Source organism: Dicentrarchus labrax, unplaced genomic scaffold (assembly GCF_905237075.1).
Source record: "Dicentrarchus labrax unplaced genomic scaffold, dlabrax2021, whole genome shotgun sequence".
In the NCBI taxonomy this organism is placed as follows: Eukaryota; Metazoa; Chordata; class Actinopteri; family Moronidae; genus Dicentrarchus; species Dicentrarchus labrax.
This window is the reverse complement of record NW_026136760.1, coordinates 25,690-51,009: the sequence shown is the minus strand read 5'-3', so window position 1 is coordinate 51,009 and position 25,320 is coordinate 25,690. Positions and strand designations below refer to the sequence as shown.

At 42.0% G+C, this 25,320-nt stretch overlaps 2 protein-coding genes across 4 annotated transcripts in view; one reads left to right on the top strand and one right to left on the bottom strand.

The window, feature by feature from the left end:
• The window catches only part of LOC127359668 (uncharacterized), a 33,100-nt gene extending 9,101 nt beyond the window's left edge, over positions 1–23,999 (top strand). The window contains exon 2 of one of the 3 annotated variants that reach the window (XR_007882703.1): positions 23,766–23,999. The gene's annotated coding sequence lies outside the window, so the exon portion shown is untranslated. Of the gene's footprint in view, positions 1–2,759; positions 3,633–14,014; positions 14,203–23,765 lie in introns of those variants that run through there. The other 2 variants (XM_051393659.1, XM_051393658.1) reach the window with 2 other exon arrangements.
• LOC127359662 (ABI gene family member 3-like) lies at positions 566–25,320 on the bottom strand. The gene is given in 16 exon segments (XM_051393644.1): positions 566–1,194; positions 1,628–1,710; positions 7,053–12,961; positions 13,499–13,608; positions 15,769–16,999; positions 17,873–18,001; positions 19,039–19,140; positions 19,561–19,695; positions 19,783–19,923; positions 20,031–20,313; positions 20,315–20,330; positions 20,511–20,564; positions 20,705–20,763; positions 22,421–22,606; positions 23,343–23,513; positions 25,165–25,320. Coding segments are annotated over 12 exon segments (1,572 nt in total). The 5' UTR covers positions 25,297–25,320; the 3' UTR covers positions 566–1,194; positions 1,628–1,710; positions 7,053–12,961; positions 13,499–13,608; positions 15,769–16,835.

The window sequence follows — 25,320 nt, the reverse complement described above, 5'->3', positions numbered from 1 at the left end:
AATTTTCTAGTGAGAGTAGATTTCTTATCTATTCTCATTTTGGAAAGTCCAGATGATGGATGCTACAGTGTGCCGGCTCAAATTTGGCTGTACTCTTTACCCAGCCTCCCTCATTGTTAGACCATGGTTGACCAAAGTGGCTTGGATCTCATCAGAGATTATGGTACTCATCCTCGTCCTCCCCGTCCTCCTCCTCTTACTCTCACTCCTCTGCCTCTTGCTCTGCCTCTGTTTCCAATGTTGGCATCCATTGCACCGAAACAGAAGAGCTCACCTGTTGCCCTTTTATGCTAAGGCTCTATGCTAATTGTACAACTGTGTGACAGGTGTTTGCCCATGTGATGAGTCAGTGTAGATGCAGAGAATTGTGTGTAGTGTTTTTAAAAAAGTGTGTTTTAGAACTGCAAGTGTAAAGCAGGAATTGTGCTTGTAGTTTAGCAGGATTGGTTCAGGTGGTTGGTGCATGAGTTACATGTTGTGGTCATTGTGTCTCAGGTACCAGTAATTGTGTGTAAACATTGAGAAAAACTGTTAAGATCTGAGTGATTCAAAACAGACACATTAATTATGAACCATTATTCAACTTTATTGTCATTACAGTGTCAGTGTAAGGAACCAGAGCAGAGAGTAGCAGAAGTGCACTTAAAGAACAATATATGAAGCTAATGTAAAGCATTAACAGTCATATTATGAAATTAAAATCCCAGTGGGCTAACTGGGATTGATGGTGCATGGCAGAGTAACATAATCAGGACTGATTAATGATGTTTCACAGTTCAGTCGATGCACACCTGAACCTTGATGACAGGTGTGTAACTGTCAGACATGGTGGCTCTGATGGTAACAGTTTCACCTTTGTGAGTCAGACTGAGGTCTTTAGCTTTACTTCGGACAAACTTTATCTCTGGTTTGTTATACATCTCATCATAAAGTTTTGCATCACACTGTTTATTCATGTCAAAGATTCCCACTGCAAACCAGTTGGAGTACAGGTTGAAGTCATAAGGATTAGAGAACATGATGGCCAATTTTCCATCATATTGCTGCTTGGATCCTTTCTGCAGATCGTAGGTCAGGACTCCAACAGATCCACAGGCTGTTTTAGGAGTCTTGATGAACAGAGCGCTGCCAGATTCAGAGGGACTGATTGTCGGAGGCATGGGCTTCTCACAGAATCCACTTTTAATGAACACACTGGGGAAACAAGTATCTGAGTTAAACACCCTGCATACTGAGCCCTGGAGTGGCTACAGAAAGAAAAATATAGACATAGATATAGTTTCACTGCACTGAGCACATGAAATGCTAATGTGTGCACAGAAGATAAGTGTATGAACAGAGAGCAACGCAACAGAGCAGCCTTTATCCCCGATGGATGGATGAACTCCAGCTGCTTCAACTAGAACTGTATCGATAACTGAATGGAAACATGGGAATGAATATCAGCATATTGTGTGCTCATTGTAACGTGACTCCATAAGTTGACACTTTAACTTTGACACTGTGTGAATAGAGTTGATATCAGTTTCATACACTATACTATATCATTGCTCTTATCTAAATCTGGGCAAAGGAAACATGTATCCATCATATATGAAACAACACTGAGAGTAAAGGTCGTACTCACCAGGGGTTACACAGGGTGTACCCAGAGCACTTGTTCTCAAACTCAATGGTGCACTGGCGATGGGTTGGCATTTTGTGTTCAGCCTGTAGAGGGAGACAGTGTTTGTATTGATTATAATGTCACATACAGTCAGACACAGAATTCAGACTTCATGTTTATGTGCATGAAGTGAATGTGAGCTGTTCCTCGGCTGTACAGAGTCTGTTCTGACTCACAGTGGAGGTTTCTGAAGACTGACAGGATCACCTGTTCCTCCCATTACTGAATGAGTAAACCAGCCTGATGAAGGAGTGACCTGTGAAAGCTCTAATCAACTTCCAAAAGCACTCCAGCAGTTTGTGTTCAGTCACTACAGAAATACTATCATCAACATATACTGAAAGAATCTAAAGTAACAGTACTCATGTACTATATTGATCAGTATGCACTGTATCTGTATGGATGATATTGATCAGAATACACTGTATCTTTATGGATGATATTGATTAGAATACACTGTATCTTTATGGATGATATTGATCAGAATACACTGTATCTTTATGGATGATATTGATCAGAATACACTGTATCTTTATGGATGATATTGATCAGTATACACTGTATCTTTATGGATGATATTGATCAGTATACACTGTATCTTTATGGATGATATTGATCGATCAGAATACACTGTATCTTTATGGATGATATTGATCAGTATACACTGTATCTTTATGGATGATATTGATCAGAATACACTGTGTCTTTATGGATGATATTGATCAGTATACACTGTATCTTTAGGGATGATATTGATCAGTATACACTGTATCTTTATGGATGATATTGATCCTGTATTGACAGTCAGACTGTGGACATATGACGGCCTTTAGCTCGTGTTTCTAGAGTTACGTGTTGTTACGAACACGTTAGGAATTGTTAAAATGTGATATTTCTTAAAGGGAGTTTGGTGCAGGGAGCTTTTAGTTGGATTCAAACTGCTGATATGGATCATTGTTAATGTTTAGTCTCCACTACAGAAACACTAGCTGACTGCTAAAGACTGATCAGGTTGATTAATGCTTTAATAATGAGAGTATTGATTAGTGATCAGGATCATTATCAGATAACTGTGCTCAGTTTTCTTCTGTAGCATTCAGAGCGGAGCTGGATCAGTCCGCTACTGAAAGAGGATGTGAGGCGTCTCCTCAGTTTCCTCAGGAAGTGGTGTGCACTCTGTTTCCTGTCAACAGCCCATTGCCAAGGTGAACCAGCTCCTCCCCCACAATGTCAACAGACTCATCAACAGTCCTCGTTCTCCTCTAGTCCATCGCCATGGTTTCAGTCACTTTCAGGTTGGTGGTTCCTTCTGGACCAAAGCTAACAAAAACTATGTAGACCACAGAAAAGATCCAGGAGCTCTGTCTTTAGTACTGTGTGCCATCATTACTACCCGGACAGAGTCCAGGTAAAGAGTTAATGGAGAGATCTACTGTTCTGTAAGCCTGCCGCTGACACCTCATAGAAACCTTTAGCTTAACCAGAAACAGCCATCACTGTTGCTCTCCACCATAAAACCCAACAAAACCATCTTTGTTAGTCTCTCCAACAATCACCAACTCTGGTTAGGTGGAAATAAATCTTGAATTCATTATGTCCCAACAACTGGAACGAACATGCTCACCTCAGTATGTGAATTCATTTTACAGTCTGTTAGTTCTGATGTCTCAGCTGTTACTGACAAACCTCAAATCACTGAGATCGTGCACATTGTCTCACTTCTGTCTTCTGGGACAAGTCCACCCAGTCTCTGTGCCATTATAACCAGTCTCTGTCCCACTATAACCAGTCTCTGTCCCACTATAACAGTCTCTGTCCCACTATAACAGTCTCTGTCCCACTGTAACCAGTCCACCCAGTCTCTGTCCCACTATAACAGTATAGCCCGAACTCTTTATAATATTAATTACAGAGACCCAACAGTACCACCATGAGCAAGACCTTGGAGATGGGGATAAGGAGAAACTGCCTGTTAAGAGGCAGAAACCTAGGACAGACCCTTCGGCTCTAGGTTGGTGGTCGTCTGTCTCGACCAGTTGGGGTGAGAGAGACAGAGAGAGAGAGAGAGAGAGAGAGAGAGAACAGACAGACAGACAGTTCCAGGAGAGAAGGCTGCATGAAAAATGTGCTCCTGAATTCATCTCAAACATGGACCTAAACAGTAGGACATTTTGCAAAAGAACCGTCGAATTTTCTTCAGAAAGAAAAGGTAAATACTTTACCAGCAAAACAGAAGAAAGAACAGGGAGGTTAAATACCCTGCTCTCTGTAAGAGTGCAGCAGCCAGGGAGCAGTTATGCACTACACAAAGAAGGAAGGAAGGAAGAAGAACAACCTCATATTCTTCACAGACTCCATATACATCTGGAAGGAAAGTCTGTGCAAGAAATATCCTTACATCTCCAGTGAGGGCATCGGCTCAGGAGACCGATTGAAGATTTGTAAGGATAAACACAAGAAAAGGATGACCCCCTGCTCACCATCACACACTACACAAAGGGAAAGTGTGATGGTCCATGGCAGTGAATGCACTAAAATCTCTACATGCAGAATTCTGCAGATACATTTTACACGTACACAGAAACACACCAACAAATGCATGTAGAGCAGAATTAGGCAGATACCCACTGATAATTAACATTCAGAAGAGAACGCTCAACTTTTTTAACCACCTGAAATCCAGCCCAGAGAAAACCCTCCAATCCAAAGCCCTCCAAACCCAAGAGCTGAGCCCAGAAAAGAGTCCCCTATGTCAGTTGGTACTGAGGCTAACTGCCCCCTCTCAGACACACTCTGACCAGCCTCACAACAACACTGCTCTACAAACAGTAATCAGAGTAAATGATAGCACAATGTAAAGAAAGCTATCTGGACCATTGGGAAGAAACAACTAAAAGCCAAAGTAGATTGAAATGTTATCTTGCCCTTAAAAGAGATTATGAATGAGCAGAATATCTCTCTACTGTCAGAGATAGAAAGCAGAGACAGATCCTAACCAAGTACAGGCTCAGTGACCACAAACCGCCAATCCAAACAGGAAGACACAAAACATCATGGCAACCAAAAGAAAACAGAAAATGTGGTCACTGTTGGACAGGTGAGGTTGAGACAGAGATGCACTTTCTCCTACAATGTACAACATTAAATAATACTAGAAAAATGTATTTGAACAAGTTCAGCTCTTTGGTTCCAGATTTCAAAGAGCTGAACGACCTCTCCAAATTAAAGGCACTCCTCAGAGAAGGAGAGCGGGCACACCTTGCTGCCCAGTATGTATTAACATGCCACAACCTGAGGGACACACACACACACACACACACACACACACACACACACACACACACACACACACACACTGTATATAACTAATATAATGTTCATAATGTACATATCTTTCATATTGTGTATTGTCGATGCTTGTCAATTGTTGATGCTTTGCTTTGGCAATATTGTTTTTAAACTTTCATGCCAATAAAGCCCATTTGAATTTGAATTTGAATTTTAAGAGAGAGAGTCAGACAGATAGACAGACAGAGACAGACAGATAGACAGACAGTTGCACAGCCACAACAGTAGCAACAACTACAATAATAGTAGATGATGAGGACAACAACAATGATGGGGGACAACGAGCAATGACAATAGTAATAATAGTAACTGTAGTTATAATAATATTTAAATATTAATAATAATAATATCAGTAATATCATTATATTATTATTATTATTGCTATTATTATCATTATATTATCATTATTATTGCTGCTATTGCTATTATTATATTAATATTATATTATCATTGTTATTATTATAATTATATCACTATCATCATCATCATCAGTATTATTATTATTGTAGACATAGGATCTGCTGTCTCCCACGAGATCTGGTTTGTATGCTCCGCTCATTAAAGCATCCATACGCGGCACAGAAGTCCGGCATCTTTTCATTCACAAATCTTCCGTCAGAAGCTCGTCTGCTGATAACATTAAGTAGAATTCATATTTGGGTAATAAGACCAGCATTTTTAAAATATCCAAGCCCCCTGTATCATAGCTACATGTGTGACGTTTTTAACAAATCAATACGTTTGGAAATCGGTCCAAAATTCAGCGAATAATTCTACTTTGAGATTGAGGAGTTCCTCTTTCCTTCGTAGGTTGATGCACCGCTGCCTCTGCTAGCCCTGTTCCAAGATGGCCGCCCTGTAGGCACGCCGCTCCACAGTCGATGCAGCGTCTATGTATATATGTCTATGGTTCCTCTAACTCACTAAGCCTCGCCTCCAGTCTAGTAAATAAACTACACTTAATACAGGTACCATTATCTTTAAAGGAGGCAGAGGAATAACTGAACATCTGACACACTGAGCAGGACAGAGGAGAGGGAGAGGGAGAAGCCATAGCTAAATGCTGATGTTAATGAGGCTAGAGTGTATGAAATCTCCGAGTGTTTAGGTAGAACTAGTCTACGTTTAAATGTTAAGCGGGAAAATAACGGCTGTAACGAGTAAAACTAATTTAGATTTCACTGACAGAGCTACAGCACCATCAGAATCAGAAATACTTTAATAATCCCAGGGGGAAACTACTTTCATTACAACTCCAAAACTACATACAAACATATTTACATACAACATATCATATTATTAAGAACATATATATATATATATAAATATATATATATATATATATATATATATATCTGTCCCATATATATAAATATATATATATATATATATATATATATATATATATATATATATATAAACATATCTATATACAGAAGTTAAAGGGTAAAATGTAGAGTTTTGAAAATGTGCAAGAAAGAAGACAGTGCAGAAGTGGTTGTCTGTGTTTGAGTCAGGTTACAGAGGGGGGGTGTCTGACTCTCTGAGAGAGGCGTTGTAGAGTTTAATGACCACAGACAGGAATGATTTCCTGTGGCGCTCTGTGGTGGATCTGTACAAAGAGCAGGGAGTAAACCGGAAATGAGTCAGTACGCTTACCGTAGCACTATAACAGTCTCGGTCCCACTATAACAGTTTCTGTCCCACTATAACCAGTCTCTGTCACACTATAACAGTCTCGGTCCCACTATAACAGTTTCTGTCCCACTGTAACAGTCTCTGTCACACTATAACCAGTCTCTGTCCCACTGTAACAGTCTCTGTCCCACTGTAACAGTCTCTGTCCCACTGTAACAGTCTCTGTCACACTATAACAGTCTCTGTCCCACTAATCAGTAAAAGTAAACAGACCAATATTTAAAAATACTCTAACAAGTACACAAAGACTGTAGAGTACTGAGAGTAAAAGTACTTTGTTCTATGAGTAAGAGAACAATCAGTGGAACCGCAGTCAGTTTACATAAAGAGAACTTCTTACCTGTTCTGGAGTCAGTGGGATCAGACTGTCTTCAGTGAGTCGACTGAGACCAAACAGGAATCTGCATCAGACTGTGGCTGTCTGCTCTCTCCTCTTATGGGCCCAGAATCAACCCCACCCCCTCCCAATGTGTATAATCTGTTAAACACTAACAGAAACAGCAGTAACGATTGTGAATCAGAACAAGCAGAAAGGAGACTGAACATTTATTTCACAATGTATATTCTGTCTCCTCCCCATTTGTTAATTTAGCTTTTAGAACAAAAAAGCCTGTTGGACCCCAAACCCAACAGGAAGCTGCTTTCAGGTTTAATTTCATTCCTTATAGTTGTTTTATATAATACAAAGACAATTCTGTTTTTTATTCGGTGCAAAATAATAAAGGTCAAATGTGAGCAATAAAAAGGTTTTTAGGCCTTTATTTGTTGTTTGGATGTGAACAGATATAAAATAATCATATATAGATGTTAGTAATGGAAACATTTCTATTCCGCTATTTAAACAATAGTGAGTTTACAGATACAATTATAAAGATTCATAAAATAAACAAAGACAAGCAATTAGAAGGTGTGCAGAACATTATGTGGTACATGCATGACAAACACAAAATGATGAGTAAAGTCAGAAACTTTCTTTCTTTTACACATTTAATATATTTTTTAATGTAATTAAAAATCAAACCAACCAAAGAAAGCAAAGGGGCTTAATTGTTCATAAAATTTACATTATATGTAATTTCCTCTTTCAGTTCAATCTTCTTTGTCCCTGGAGGGGAATCGCATTTACAGTAGAGGGTAAAAAAACACGCAACCGGAACTACATCTGTTGCTTTAAACCATGAGGGTGTATCTCTGCCCACAAAGGAGAAGGACTAATTCCTCTGACAGTGTTGTCAGAGCGGGTTCAACCTTCGTCTGTCATACACATAAAGCAGGGGTGGCCAACCAGTCAGAGACTAAGAGCCACATTTTTGACTGTGTTACTGCAAAGAGCCACATCATACACACGGCAGGGCTCCAGACTAACTTTTTGCATTGGTTGCACTGATGCGCCTAACTTTTTTTTTTAGGTGCACCCAAAATTCATTGCGTTGCCTTTAACGCCATAAGGTCACCTTTTTATCGCTCTCCATAACTTTCATATAATGTGAATGATTTTTAAACAAGAATAAGGTGTAGAGAAATGCTTGTCTTTATTTGAAGCACAATTATATATAAAAAGAAAAATAAAGTGTTTAAATTGCTTCACTGAACTGAAATTGAACATTTCAAACTCAAACATTTCAAGTAAAATAATTATTAATGATAATAATAATGATTACTACTACCTGCCACTAAAATGCAGCTGGCAGAGGGGCAACTTTCTCTACACACACTTGTCACAGCCTATCGTGTGTTTTTTAGACATGTTATGTTTTTTTAAAGTTTCACGAATGCACTATTTCCGGCCATATTCTGACCGCACTCATGACAGTACAACAAGAATAAGGTGTAGACAAATGCTTGTCTTTATTTGAAGCACAATTATATATAAGTGTTTAAAGTGCTTCACTGAGCTGAAATTGAAACTAAATTTCAAACTAAAACACTAAGAAAAATAAACTCCTCACTCCTGACAGTACACGCAGTGCATTGCGTTACGTCCTTTGTTGTACCTCAGCCAGGGAAATTGTTTCAGCCAGTCCTGTCTGAAGGAATATATTTTGGCCTTTTTAATTTGGGTCTCGGAGCCGGGCTCTATCCCAGACTCTCAGTAGTGGGGATGGATGGGATTATAGTAGTAGGGCTGGTTGTAGGCTTGGTTTTCTTAATGAAAAAACTTTCAATATTTCTGCCTCTCTTCATTTTCCCTTGTTTTGTCGCGTTTATTTTATTTTCCGTTTCAGTTAGTCAGCTATTCTCGTGCTCAGGTCGTGCGCAATTTTCAAACATACGCAACTTAGCGCGGTGAACAGGACCACAGCCAATCAGAGGCAAAGACCCGCCTGAGCTCTGTCTCTTGTTGGTTTAGAACACGATATGATCCTACCATGAGTGTGTGAGTTCGGTCACAGGAGAACACAAAGAGGTGATGTGCTTGCAAAATAAATGTATGTTTTTGCCAGGGCAGCGTCAGGTGCACCAGTGCGACCTAGAAAAATTATTAGTCGCACTCTTAAAAATTTTGGTCGCATGTGTGACCAAATTGGCCAAATTGGTCACACTCTTGAGCCCTGCACGGGCACACGTGAACATCCCCCCATCCCTTCCTCTCTCTCTCTCTCTCTCTCTCTCTCTCTCACACACACACACACACACACACACACACACACACACACACACACAGACCTCTGCTCAGCCAGATTTACTGTAAATGTCACACACCAACATGATAATGACAGAAATGGACTCCTACAGTACTAAGACCACAGGCCAGTCATTTTCAACAATGAACATTGTGTGCAATGTTTCACACAAACAAACTCTCAGTTCAACCAAGTCCACAAACAAAAATATAACAATTTACAATAGCGCGTTTTTCTCTTACTATGCATTTTGCTTAGTGGGACTTCTAGCATTCCTTGCCTTGAACAATCCTCTTCAAATCTGGCTTGTATTCCGTTGTTGCCACTCGAAGCAATTCTTTCAAATGTGTGTCAGTCAGAACAGATCGATGCTTTGATTTCACATGTTTCAGGGTAGAAAACAGAGACTTGCAGACGTATGTTAACCCAAACATTGACAGTACCTTGAGCGCAGCCCGTTTGACATTGGGGTATTTTTCCATTGGCACACTTTTCAAGAACTCAATGGTCCCTTCCCTTAAAGCAGGTTTCAGTTGGTCCTCCTCACAAAGATCGATCATCTCTAACTCAGCCGCAGCCTCATCTGTGACTAGTGGGGATTTCAAACAGTCCGTCTCCGCATTAAAAGGGCCGATGAGGAACGTGATCTGTGGCCTTTTCAGTTGTAGATCACGGAACCGGGTCACAAAGCTTTGGTGCAGGTTTTAAACCAGTGTTGCATATCTGGCTGTTTGCTTATTCAGGGCGCCGCTGGTGACTTGCCCGCTGGCTTTTAGCGGAGCGGGAAAATGCGCTAAATCTCCCTTTTGAATATCTTCTTGAACAGCTTCAGTTTGTTGACCAACGCAAACACACTTTGCACCAGGTCAGGCAGCATTTTTACCCTGCAGGGTCAGGTTCAGACCGTCCAAGTGACACAGCATGTCGACCAAAGAGGCCAGATCCATAATCCACTTGGGGTCCAAGAGCTCGGGATAGTCCTTGTCACAAAGCAGTTACCGACGGAGGAGTCGAGCCTTCGTTGCCTCCGTCATGGCGCAAATTAGTGGGCTCACCCAGGTGTGACGTTCACATCAATGCCGATCGGAGGTGAAGCTGATTAATATCGGGTGTTAGCGGGTTTTTTTGGGCAGTGTTAAAGGGGCTATACACAACATAAAATTCGATATGAACGTAAGAGCTGCATGAAACCCGGCAAATAGCAGCATGCAGCTCGGGAGCCGCGGGTTGGCCAGGCTTGAAATAAAGAAATGTGTGTTCACTATTCTGCTTTAATGGTGAACAAAAACTGTGAGGAGCAGAATGAGAATGAAGCCACCTGCCCTTGGGCGCGGACTGACATTGAGGAAGGTCGCAGCTGATGAGTAAAGCATTAATGTAAGAGTTCTTCCACTGGGACATTCAGTCTGATGGTGGCGTCACTGTAGTCTGGACTGCAAACTACAACCAGTCCTGTAGTAGCTGGTTTCCGCTCTGGCTGAAACGAGTTCTGAACTGAGCAAGAAACATAATAAAATAAGAATCATTAGTGTTTTTTTATTTTTATATTTTTTTTAGAATGAGAATTTTTTTATCTTGGAGTCCGCCATGTTGAACCACCATGTTTCTACAGTAGACCAGAACGGACAAACCAAACACTGGATCTAGATAGGGAAGTTTCCTGTCCACCGTAGTTTCTCCTACATATTTGGGATGCAAGGGAGTTGCGGTCTTGAACTACACCACTAGATGCCACTAAATCCTACAGACTGGACCTTTAACTGACTTACAGACTCTATCCAGGAGCAGCCTTAAGTTGAAGCTGGACCAGCATGGCTCCTATCGACTCTCTTCCACTCCTCTTGGGGCTGACTTGGCTGCTCTTTAATGCAAACCCCACTCTTCATTTTCTGATGACTATAGACTGTTTGTGTCAGAGGTAATACGTGTTTCAGCAATAAAGCCAGGAACATATTGAAACAAGAACAGAGGTTTGAAGGAGCTAACTTTCCAGTCGCAGCACCTGAACACTCAGCCTCAGTTTCAATCGCCTGAATCCAGTTGAAACAGTTTTCTAATCTAATCCAATCAGACATTATTCAGAGATGTTTTCAGCAGTATTGATTAAAACAAACAGTTTGAACTGGCCGCTGATAGCAAAGTGGCCTCAGACTCCAAAGAAACGTATAAAAGAATCCATCCAGCTCACAGTGAACGTCAGTGGTGACACTGACATCATGGTGCTGTCCACAGCGCAGGCGTACTGTCTCTGCAGATACTCTTTGTCAAACCTCCGTCCAGCAGACTGATCACCCAGACAGGCAGCGAGATGGACGGTGGCCTGGAACCTGGAGGACAGCAGCACCAGAGAAAAGGCCAGAGAGACGACGGAGAACGGGACACTCTGTGAGGACCGGCTGTCTGCTGGGAGGATGAATGGGATGACAATGCGGTTTCTCTCAGGTGGGCCGTACTTCTTTGAGAGAGACTCAAATCTCTTCCAGACGCCGTCCTCTTGTTGTCTGAGAGGACTCAGGGTGATGTTGGGAATCTTCTGATCTCCAGCTTTCTTTATTGAGTTCCAGCTGTCTGGCAGTTTTGTGGGTCGATGTCCTTCATCAGGAGTTTGGCAGCTGTGTTTCCTCCCACACGTAAAGACTCTGTGCTGTGGCTTCATGCGTCCTGTAGCGACAGCGTAGACCACATCGGCACTCATGGTGCAGTTCCAGGGAGAGTACAGGAGCACGTCTGTGAGGGTGGACAGAGGCAGGAGGCAGCTGGCCGGGATCAGGGAGTCTCTGATCGCTCCATGTGCCACAAACGTGATGTCCACACTGCTGCCGTGGTTCTTCTTCTCTTCCTCGTCTATGTGCTTCTTCAGGAAGTGAAACATGTCCACCAGTTGGGAGAAAACGTCAGATTCTGAATTTTCTCTCAGCCACTGGAGAACCGTCTCATTTCTGCAGTTTTCTGTTGCTAACTTTATTAATTTCTTCCTTTCATCCGAGCTCCTATTGATGTTTTCAATAGTGTAGAATTTAACTAACAAGGACAATCTGTAAGAAGAATTGTAAAAAGAAGAATCTTAGGCACATAATTTCACCAAATTCAAGAAACATTTCAAATAATGCATCCAGATGTTACTGACTAGTACATCTACTACTCTTAATCTCAGGATGTGAACAGAAAACAGGCTGTATGGAGGTCTTTAGAGGTCCCCATGAAACAGGAATTATTACATTAGCGTTTACAGCAACTATTAGCCCTGAGTGACTGCGGTTAGCTACTGATCAATCTGTCCATCAGAAACTCTGTTAATGACCTCGGTACTGTAACATTATTCCCTGTCGGTCTCAGAGACTGTGTTCTACCCCGGTCTGGCTGCTGAGCCCGGTTCTGATGCCCGCTAACAGCAGATACAGTTAGCAGCAATTAATTAGCAGTTAGCTACTTTAGCTTAAGCTATCTGTCCATCAGGAAACGCTGTGAATCACAGAGAGTTGAAGCTGAGCAGCCGGAGGACGACAGAGGGAAAACCAGGAAATATTTTCCCCATAAAATCTGATCCAGTTTCACCAAAATCACTGAATACAGTTAGAAAGTAGTACCGTGACAGCCCTCAGAAACACTCTAGCTGCTCCGGCAGCTACAGAAGAGAGAAAGCGTTTGATTGGACGCAGCATTAGTCAGGATGAGTCATCAAATACTTGTATTGATTATCAGGAAACTCTAAAGTACCTTTAAAACACCTGAAGATACCTGAAACAGGACTTCCTGTCCCTGTTGGACAGAAACTGGAGGACAGGAGACATACAGAGACACTGAAATACTGATTCTGACTTCATGGGGTCTTTAAAAGTCTCAAAATTAGTGAATGGAGCCGGGTTCAGAGTTCAGGGGTTTTGGGTCAGATTGTAATGGAGTCTGTTCTAGGACCTTGGTTTGAACCTTTTTTTTACCTGACACTTTATCTGATGTCTGGTTGAACAGATTATGTTTCTACAGTAGCCCAGAACGGACAAACCAAACACCGGATCTAGATTTCCTGTCCACCTGTCCTGTACTGGTGTTTTTTTGTTGAATCCTTTAGGATTTATAAAAGAGTCTGGACCTCAGGAACATGTTTGATTGAACGTCTAAAGGAATAAAACCTTTTTTAAAACCAGTTTGATCATTTTCAGACCGCTGTTGCTGCAGTTTCCTCAGTTCCTCTAAAGCAGTCTGCAGCTTCTCCCTGTCATACTGCTCACTAATCAGGTCTCTACAGTCCATTATAGAGTCCAAGACTTCTTCCTGATAAACAACACAAATCATTATTATCAAAGAATTATTATTCTTATTATTGGAGCCTGAGGCGTCTCGTTACTGATCAGTTGATTGATCTGAAATAATGATCTAACAGCTGACCAGAGAACAGATTTTAAATGTAAAGAACATAAAGATATATAAGTTTTACATTTGAGGAACATATAAAGGAACAAATATCATCAGCATATTGTATGTTCTAGAGTCATTATAGTTATTGGATTATTAAATATGTGGGTTAAAGAAACACTATTGATCTCTTTACTTTATTTAACAGTATGTCAAGTTCTTCTAGCTACAGACTGAACTATCAACATCAGATATATTATACTACACTGCCCCCCAAAGGCAAACCACAGTAACTACAGTGTTACTACCCTTCCCGTTCCCTCAGATCTGCCTCCTCTGTCCACCTCTCTGTCCCTCCCGCCCGCCTGCCCCCCAACCCTGGAACTCACTCCCACCGGACCTCAGGAACCTGGACTCTCTCACACTCTTCAAATCAAGATTAAAAACTCACCTATTCAGAACTGCCTACCCCACTTAACCATCTACATTGTCTTTTCTCATCTGTTTCTTATTTCTTGCTGTTTTTTTGTTTTGTTTTTTTTGTGTTGTACGGTGTCCTCGAGTGCCCAGAGAGGCGCCTCTAATAATTTAATGTATTATTATTATTATTATATATTGAAGTCTGGTCCATGTGCAAAGTGTTTGCACACCACCTGCCCTTAAATTGAATCTTGAATTTCTTGAATATCTATCTATCTATCTATCTATCTATCTATCTATCTATCTATCTATCTATCTATCTATCTATCTATCTGATATAGTGTAGGGGGCGTGGCCTATGCTAATAAACAGTGCTGCAGTGGGACTGTCATTGAGCTCTGTAGGATTTGATTGGATGGTTAAGGCAGACACCCTCACCACATTCAAGAGTAGGCTTAAGACATTCCTCTTTGATAAAGCTTATAGTTAGGGCTGGATCAGGTGAGTCCTGAACCATCCCTTAGTTATGCTGCAATAGGCCTAGACTATCGGGGGATTTCCCATGGTGCACTGAGCTACTCTCTTCCTCTCTCTTTCTGCACTCATTCATGTCCCATTAATGCATGTTACTAACTCCACTTCTTCCCCGGAGTTCTTGTGCTTTCTCGTCTCGCAGGTTCTCATGGATCCTGGTGGAGCCTCCTGCCATGGTCCTGCTTGACGGCCATTGCCAATAGTGCTGTTGCTGTGCACCTGTATGTCTGTCTGTCTCTCGCTCTCTCTCTCTCTCTGCCTCTCTCTCTCTCACCCCAACTGGTCGAGACAGACGACCACCCACCTAGAGCCGGAGGATCTGTCCTAGGTTTCTACCTTTTAACAGGCAGTTTTTCCTTGCCCTTGTCGCCAAGGTCTTGCTCATGGTGGTACTGTTGGGTCTCTGTAATTAATGTTATAAAGAGTTCGGTCTAGACCTGCTCTATTTGAAAAGTGTCCTGAGATAACTTCTGTTATGAATTGGCGCTATACAAATAAAATTGAATTGAATTGAATTGAATTAAAAAGCTGATATTAACAGAAACTGAATCAATAACAGCTGTATAAATGTATTCTTCATATGGAAAAGAATCCATAGGGATCAATAAAGGAACATCTTATATTGATTATTAACCAGCACCATAATGACTGTGTGACCCCTAGAGGGCGCTACAGTAACACACAGAATCCAGCAGTCAGAGTACAGGGACAGTAAACCATTGCTTTACAGCATACAGTAACTAATAGTGGAACTAATAACTAATAAATGTCAGTAATAATACCAGTTACACCCGAATTAAAGGTAATCAGTTACATTACTATGATTTTAACAAACAAAATTGGACTTTAATCGTCGTCAGTCTGAATTATTGGACACAATTATTAATTCTGTGGAGAGAAGCAGAAAAGTACTATAACTACTAGTGTAACTGATTACTGTTGGCAGGAAGTAATAAGTAAAGTAATATTACTTTTTAAAAGAGTAATGAGTAATAAATTAAGTGTTTTGAGTAAGTGGCCCCACAGTGAAAGCAACAGATAAATGATAATCAATAATCAATATAAGTGCCTGTAGATCTGATGGTAAACATTTTTACTGAAGCAGAAATCATTGTTGGGTCTTACCTGGAGCGTCACAGGTGAGTGCCTGAACCTCAGCTCAACTATAACTGAGCTCACACAGGAGACAGGTCCTGTATCCTATTGGCTGATTCAACACAAGACAGGTGAAAGTGAAACTAAATGTACGGCGGTATTCCCCAGGATTTCCAAAATAAAGTGTGCTGTTAAAACAGAAAGTAAAAGCTAGCGGCACTGACACACTGAGTGTAGCTGTGCTAGGCTAATCTAAAAGACATAGAGTTTTATCTTAAGTCTGCTAATATTAAACTCTAGCTAACTAGCTAGATATATGTATGTTAGTGGCAAAATGCGAGCTAGTTAGCTATTGGCCATGACCTATAACTAAGTAGCCAATCATTGATGTAGATCAGCTACATCAATACGCCCTCTACTGTGTAAAATCAGCCTTTAAGGCCAATGCTAACATAGAGCTTAGCTTCAACACAGTTGTAACTAACTGAATAAACCAGAAGCAACAATTATATAAAACAAAAAACAAACAAAATAACAACAACAATAATAAAAGAAACAAAACTTCATTAATTAAAGGTTCATTAATTTATTGATCATCATCGATGAGGTTACATTAATAATAATAATAATAATAATGAAGTCTGATTGTTGCAGTTTGAGTAGAAGTACACAGTGTGAGTACTTCAGTTCGGCTTTGTTCGTCAATAAAGAATAAAAATAACTAGTCCTAAAGTGTCGACTTCATCTGACAGTTGATAGACGGACTGTGGAATTCATCACAGAAAAAAAATATGTATATTGATATAAATCACGTTATTGATTATTGGATCCATTAATATTCACTGAGGATCGATCGACCAATCAGCTCAGACTGATCGGAGACGTTTTTATTATAAAGTTATTATTAATATTTCCTTTATTCTGTTTATATTCATTTGAAGTTGTTGTCATTAATTAAAAGCATTAAAATGAATAATCATATTTATGAGTTTGACGGTGTAGTAACGGTGTTTGACCTCTGAGGGCAGCAGAGGACAGGCTGACGCTGTCGTATCTCAATGGCAACAGAGTAAACACAGAAGGGGTGGGGCTTCAGCCTAGTCACATGGTTGGACGTAGTTTTCAGGGAAGAATCCCGCATTGCCATTGACGACGCCCTCGCACCAACCGTCGCCATGGCGACGCGTCAGGTAGATGATGTCACCCTCGCTCAGAGACAGGTCGTCAGGTTTGGTCGCCTCGTAGCTGTACAGTGCCACCACTGGACACACAGAGAACTACAGTCAGACACACTGACACCGCAGTAGTACTGCAGTAATAGTATCAGCAATATTAGTAATAGTAGTAATATTATTTGTATTATTAGTTGTAATATTATTAGTAGTATGAGTAGTATTAGTAGTATTATAAGTAGTATTATTAGTAGTAATATTATTAGTATTATTATTATTAGTGGTATTATTATTAGTAATATTATTAGTGTTATTATTAGTAATATTATTAGTAGTAATAGTAGTAATATTATAAGTATGAGTAGTAATATTATTAGTAGTATTAGTAGTAATATTATTAGTAGTATGAGTAGTATTAGTAGTGATATTATTAGTAGTATGAGTAGTATTAGTAGTATTATTAGTAGTAATATTATTAGGTAGAGTAGTATTAGTAGTGAGTAGTATTAGTAGTATGAGTATTAGTAGATTATTAGTAGTAATATTATTAGTTATTATAGGATTATTAGTAGTAAATTATTAGTATTAGTATTAGTAGTATTATTAGTAGTATATATTATAAGTAGTAATATTATTAGTATTATTATTAGTGGTATTATTATTAGTAGTAATATTATTAGTATTAGTATTAGTAATATTATTAGTAGTATGAGTAGTAATATTATAAGTAGTATTAGTAGTAATATTAGTAGAAGTATGAGTAGTATTAGTAGTATTATTAGTAGTATTATTAGTAGTAATATTATTAGTATTATTAGTAGTGGTATTAGTAGTAATATTATTAGTATTATTATTAGTGGTATTAGTAGTAATATTATTAGTATTATTAGTAGTGGTATTAGTAGTAATATTATTAGTAGTATGAGTAGTTATATTATTAGTAGTATTATTAGTAACACCACCTTTCTTCAGGTATTCTGGGGGGGCGTTGATGTCATAGTCCACTGGCGGAGGGAGGGGAGGCAGGATGTCATCAAAACCACCTATATCGTCCAATAGGAGAGGAGGGGGCGTGGCTGGAAGTTCTAGGTCTAAGAGAACAGGACACAGGTGAGTGACAGCTGATTGGCCAATAAAGTTTGAGGAGGCGGGGCTTTGACAGGAAGCAGAAGTGATATTACAGTAATACTACAGTACTTTAATAGTACTATATATTACTATTATACTATTATATACAACTGTAATACTATTATAATTCTATTAGAATACTATTATATACTACTGTAATAGATACACAGAACTACAGTACCAGTAGAATATTTGTGCTGCTGTTAATAGAACCACATTAGTACTTGTGGTTCCTATAGTCTCTAAAAGTAGAACAGGAGCCAGAGCCTTCAGTTACCAAGCTCCTCTCCTGTGGAACCAGCTTCCAGTTGTGGTTCTGGAGGCAGACACCCTCACCACATTCAAGAGTAGGCTTAAGACATTCCTCTTTGATAAAGCTTATAGTTAGGGCTGGATCAGGTGAGTCCTGAACCATCCCTTAGTTATGCTGCAATAGGCCTAGACTATCGGGGGATTTCCCATGGTGCACTGAGCTCCTCTCTTCCTCTCTCTTTCTGCACTCATTCATGTCCCTTTAATGCATGTTACTAACTTCACTTCTTCCCCGGAGTTCTTGTGCTTTCTCGTCTCGCAGGTTCTCATGGATCCTGGTGGAGCCTCCTGCCATGGTCCTGCTTGACTGCCATTGCCAATACTGTTGTTGCTATGCACCTGTCTGTCTGTCTGTCTGTCTGTCTGTCTGTCTCTGTCTCTCTCTCACCCCAACTGGTCGAGACAGACGACCATCCACCTAGAGCCGGAGGATCTGTCCTAGGTTTCTGTCTTTTAACAGGCAGTGTTTCCTTGCCCTTGTCTCCAAGGTCTTGCTCATGGTGGTACTGTTGGGTCTCTGTAATTAATGTTTTAAAGAGTTCGGTCTAGACCTGCTCTATTTGAAAAGTGTCCTGAGATAACTTCTGTTATGAATTGGTGACTATACAAATAAAATTGAATTGAATTGAATTAGTACTGCATTAGTTCTACATTAGTACTACAGACTAACAGCAGTCTGTGTTCTTACCCAGGTGTTCAAGGCGAGCAGGTAAACAGAGCCGAGAGGAGGAGGAGGAGGGGTGAGGAGGAGCGTTTGGAGGAGGGTAGGGGGGAGGAGGGGGAATCATCACTGACAGACAAACAGACAGACAGACAGAGGCAGACAAACAGACAGACAGAATCAGTATCAAACAGTACCACAGTTTCTACAGGGAGGCAGTGATCAGCTGGAACCTTCCTGGAACTTTCTCCAGGACCCTGTTAACCCCTCAAGGACCCTATTAACCCCTCAAGGGTCTCTACAACTTCCTTAAGGCCTCCCAGGACTTCGTCAAGGACTACTGGAACCATTTCAAGGACCCATATAACTGTCTCAAGGACCCCAGAACCTCCTCAGTGACTTCAAAAACCTCCTTAAGAACCCCTAGAAGTTCCCCAAATGAGTCCTGGAAGTCAAGAACCCCTGAACGAACCCCTCCAGGTGTCTGTCTGTATCTGTCAGCTGTTCTGAGTTTCTACTGGGCGGAAGTGGCGTCCTCCGTCGGCTTACGTGATTGGACAGCAGGCAGGAAGAGAGAGCGCGTGTAGCGGCAGCGGGAAGCGGGGCCAGAGCGGACCCTCAGAGAGAGAGAGCGAGTGGTAGGGGGCGAGCGACGGTGGCGACTCCTCCTGGACGGGAGGGTCACTGAGGAAAAACACCACAGAAGAAGAAACTGAGAGAAAGGCAGAGAGACAGACAGACAGACAGACAGACAAACAGACAGACAGGTACCATCTACTTCTTGACTGGCTGGAGGTGGAGGGGGCGGGGCTGGCAGTTCTGAACCCTCATTGGCCAGCGGAGGGAAGCCGCCATCATTAGAGGGAGGTGGAGGAGGAGGAGAGGGAGGGGGGAAGCTGCTCTCCTCCACCACTGAGGAGACAGAGGAGGTGTGATGTCACTGTGATGTCACTGTGATGTTGACAATGTTGACAATCTGTCGTCATGGTAACCTGATTTGTTACTGTAAGAAACCTCACCTGTCTCTAGGCTTAGAGGCGGAGCCGGCGGTAGATCGCTGTGATTGGCCGGAGCACCCGAAGGCGGAGGTGGAGGAGGAGGGGGCGGAGCCACCATCTGCCCTGACGAATCAGGCGGTGGAGGCGGAGGGGGCAGGGCCGAGGCGTTGATGACCTCGTCATTCGGAGCCATTTCATTGGCTGTCAGAGGAGGAGGAGGCGGGGCATCGTCCAGCAGTGTGCTGATGATGTCACACTCAGGTGAAGCCTGGAAGGCGGCCGGGATGGCGGGCGGAGCCACAGGGTTTCCCAAAACTGGAGCTGAGAGAGACACTAATCAATCAATGTGATCGTAAAGGGTTAAAAAGAGCTGATTGATAATGGATGTTCTCCAGTCTGTGCCTGAGAGGCAAAAATCAGGGCAACATAACAGCCCCGGTGCTTTTATTGTGAAAATCAACAGCTGGAAACTGGTCCTCACAAACATAGTGAGATCATTACCCGCTAACAGGGGGCGCCACCGGGCACTGGACCGGCTCTGGAGGTTTATTGGACCTGGAACACACACACACACACACACACACACACACACACACACACACACACACACACACACAACAGTCAGACTTCCTGTTAGAGATGTTGGAAACAGGAAGTTGTCATTTATAGAAAGTCAGTAGAGTCTAACTCTGAACCTGGTGGAGGCGCCGTGTTTACGGATGGTTCCTGTTCGGTCCGACTGTTTCCCAGAGACCTGGGGGGGGCAGAGAGACATTGTGTGTGTGAGCATCAATAGAGCTTCTCAGGGCTCAGCAGCTCTAATTAATCTCTCTAAACATTTTCCCACGCTCAACAAAGACAGCCTGTCTCTGTTTGTGTGTGTGTGTGTGTGTGTGAGTGAGTGAGAGACCACTTCCTCATTCAAGCCTCTGATCAGCAGCAGAAGTAAAACTCACATAAACAGTTTCTCTGAGTTCAGTTTGTCCTCCATCACTTCCAATGACAGGACAGACTGACAGCAGCCAGCTTCAATAATGTTACAGTAGTACACAGTGTTCTGCAGTAGTACACAGTGTTCTGCAGTGTTCTGCAGTAGTACACAGTGTTCTGCAGTAGTACACAGTGTTCTGCAGTAGTACACAGTGTTCTGCAGTGTTCTGCAGTAGTACACAGTGTACTGCAGTAGTACACAGTGTTCTGCAGTGTTCTGCAGTAGTACACAGTGTTCTGCAGTAGTACACAGTGTTCTGCAGTGTTCTGCAGTAGTACACAGTGTTCTGCAGTGTTCTGCAGTAGTACACAGTGTACTGCAGTTGTACACAGTGTTCTGCAGTGTACACAGTGTTCCAGTTTAGTAGTACACAGTGTTCTGCAGTGTTCAGTAGTACACAGTGTTCTGCAGTATAACAGTGTTCTGCAGTAGTACACAGTGTTCTGCAGTAGTACACAGTGTTCTGCAGTAGTACACAGTGTTCTGCAGTAGTACACAGTGTTCTGCAGTAGTACACAGTGTTCTGCAGTAGTACACAGTGTTCTGCAGTAGTACACAGTGTTCTGCAGTAGTACACAGTGTTCTGCAGTAGTACACAGTGTTCTGCAGTAGTACAGTGCACTATACGATGCAGTGCAGGAGGACGAATGTGTGGTTTTCTGCAGTCGCCACCGCTTCCTGTTAGCAACCCGTCTGCAGACTCTGCATCCAGAACTAAACTTCTGCTTCTGTTTCCTCTCTGAAATGTGCTCTGTGCTGATTCACACATTCTATAATGAGCCTCCAGCTGATTATCAGAGAAGCTGAGCTCAACCCAGACGGCTGATGGAAACTGGTGGACAGAAAGTTTAACCAGGACGTTTCAAATGTTAGGTTGTAACACTAAACAGGTTCTCGCAGGTTCTTATCGATCCTGGTGGAGCCTCCTGCCATGGTCCTGCTAGATTGCCATTGCCTATTCTGTTGTTGCTGTGCACCTGTCTGTCTGTCTCTCTCTCTCTCTCTCTCTCTCTCTCTCTCTCTCTCTCTCTCTCTCTCTCACCCCAACTGGTCGAGACAGACGACCACCCACCTAGAGCCGGAGGATCTGTCCTAGGTTTCTGCCTTTTAACAGGCAGTGTTTCCTTGCCCTTGTCTCCAAGATCTTGCTCATGGTGGTACTGTTGGGTCTCTGTAATTAATGTTATAAAGAGTTCGGTCTAGACCTGCTCTATTTGAAAAGTGTCCTCAGATAACTTCTGTTATGAATTGGCGCTATACAAATAAAATTGAATTGAATTGAATTGAATTAAACTGGCAGTTTTCCAATGGAAGTTCTGCATTGGTGTGTTTTAAGTCTACAAACATACCTGCTGGCCGACGTGTGTGTGTGTGTGTGTGTGTGTGTGTGTGTGTGTGTGTGTGTGTGTCTATGAGATACCTTCATGCCGTGGCCCAGGCCGTCCAGCTGCTGGTAGTTGATTGGCCGGCGACTGTATGGTGGGCGGGGCTGAGTACCAGCAGGTTGAGTAGGGGGGAGGATCTTGTGGCTGCGCGGGACTCGTCTCACCGCTGTAAAGGCACCGATTTCTCTTCGAGAAACTTTCTCTTTGTGCATCTCCACCGTCTGAGGAGGACAGCGAGCACATTAATGCATCAGTCGGAAACCGCGCCGCACGTTAACCACCCTGTAAAATACTGAGCAGTCCGCCTCTCATCAGAGTCATGTGTTGTTATGGACACGTTAGGAATTGTTAAAAAGTGATATTTCTTAAAGGAGTTTGGTGCAGGGAGCTTTTAGAAAGAACAGGACAAACTCACTGAACACTGAATAAAGGAAGAGGAATGTAGAACTCATAGACGACACTTGAAATCACAGCAGTTTGTTAACGATAGAGAACACAGAGCAGACGGAGAACAGAGGCTCCATTCATCCATTCATTCATCCATTCAGTCAGTCCCGATGGAGAGGAGGCTATTATCACACACACACACACACACACACACACACACACACACACACACACACACACACACACACACACAGACACACACTGATGACCTGGATCTGTATTCTCAGCACACTGTGAGAATCAACTCTGCTCTACATACAGTCGTTGTTGTAGAGAGGAGACAGCCTACATTTCCCACAATGCACCTGCACACTTTATTAAACCGAATGTATGTTACACAACTGAAGACATCACTGTGACAGAAGACAGTGGGGTGACACTGTAAATGACACATCTTGAGTGATTGGTTATTGATTGTTAAAAAGTGATATTTCTTAAAGGGAGTGTCTCCATTACAGAAACACTAGCTAACTGCTAAAGTCTGATCTCAAGAGTAAGGGCGGGGCTCACCTGACCAATGAGGTTGATGGAGGACTCCATGTGACGCAGCTGATTGGTCTGAGCGTCGAGCAGAGTCAGTACGCTGCTGGCCAGAGTGCTGATCTGGTACGCCACGCTGGCCAGTGATTGGGTGGTGAACTTTTTTGTTTCCTCCAACGCCTTCAGGCTGCCCTCACCTGCCTGAACACAGGAGGTTAGCTTAGCATTAAAGCTGGAGGAATAGGGAAACTGCTATCTTAGCTTAACTGAGCATAGCATAGCATAGCATAGCATAGTTTTTACAATACTAATCCAATCCAATCCAATCCACTTTATTTATATAGCACGATTTTAACAAACACAAGGTTTCCAAAGTGCTGCACAAAAAGATTCAATGTTCAATTCACTTTATTTGTATAGTGCCAATTCATAACAGCTTTTCAAATAGAGTAGGTCTAGACCGAACTCTTTAAAACATTATTTACAGAGACCCAACAGTACCACCATGAGCAAGACCTTGGAGACAAGGGCAAGGAAAAACTGCCTGTTAAAAGGCAGAAACCTAGGACAGATCCTCCGGCTCTAGGTGGGTGGTCGTCTGTCTCGACCAGTTGGGGTGAGAGAGAGAGAGAGAGAGAGAGAGAGAGAGAGAGAGAGAGACAGACAGACAGACAGACAGACAGACAGAGTGCACAGTCAAACAGGACCATGGCAGGAGGCTCCACCAGGATCCATGAGAACCTGCAAGACGAGAAAGCACAAGAACTCCGTGGAAGAAGTGAAGTTAGTAACATGCATTAATGGGAAATGAATGAGTGCAGAAAGAGTGAGGAAGAGATTAACAGAGTAAATAGATAACACAATAGAAGCACAATAGAAAGATGAAGTACACATTAGAAAAATAAAAGCAATAAAATAAATAAGTAAAACAAATAAAACAAACAAAATGCACTGCCCGCACATGATAAAATATGCATGTATACACATAAAATCAACGCTCTACATGGTGTCAAAAGCCAAAGAAAAAAGGTGGGTTTTAAGAAGAGTTTTAAAATGAGACAGAGAGGAGGCCTGTCTAATGTGCAGTGGCAATCCATTCCAAAGTTTGGGAGCCGCAACGGCAAATGCTCGATCCCCTCTGAGCTTAAGCCTAGCTTTAGGCACTGTCAGGAGCAGCTGGTCAGCTGACCTGAGAGATCGCCTGGGAGTGTAGGGGTGCAGCAGCTCAGAGAGGTAAGATAGGGCAAGGCCATTCAAGGCTTTAAAAGCAAATAAAAGAATTTAAAAATGAATCCTAAAATGTCACAGAAGTGCCACCAAAGACTTCTGTCTTTTCTTCATTAAAATTCAGAAAATTTAAAGACATCCAAGCTTTAAGGTTGTGTAAACACTTAAGCAGTGGGTCAACAGAGAAGGAATCAGACTTTTTGAGGGGGACATAGATCTGGCTGTCATCCGCATAGCAGTAAAAAGAAATGCCATGTTTCCTGACAATGGAACCAAGTGGGAGTAGATAGAGAGAAAATAAAAGAGGCCAAGCACAGAGCCCTGTGGGACCCCACATGAGAGAGGAGCAACACAAAGTCACCAAGGCTGACACAGAAAGTTCGATCAGCCAAGTATGACCTGAACCACTCCAGAGCTATGCCCCTGATGCCCACCCACTGCTTCAAACGTGAGATCAATATTTCATGATCCACTGTGTAAAATGCAGCAGTTAAATCTAAAAGCACAAGGATAACACAGTCACCAGAGTCAGTAGCTAAAAAGATGTCATTAAAAACTCTTAAAAGAGCTGATTCGGTGCTGTGCAGGGTTTTAAAACCGGATTGGAAAACCTCTAGACACTAACCTGTAAATAGTTGCTGTTGCAGTAGTCAGCCACATTCAGGAGGTTGTCGTAATTTTCCAGAAGAGCTTTTCTGGCGTTCGGAGCTTCCTCCAGAATCTTCATCACTTCCTCTTTAAAGTTCTGCTCCTTCATCTCTGATCACACAGTGAAGGTAAT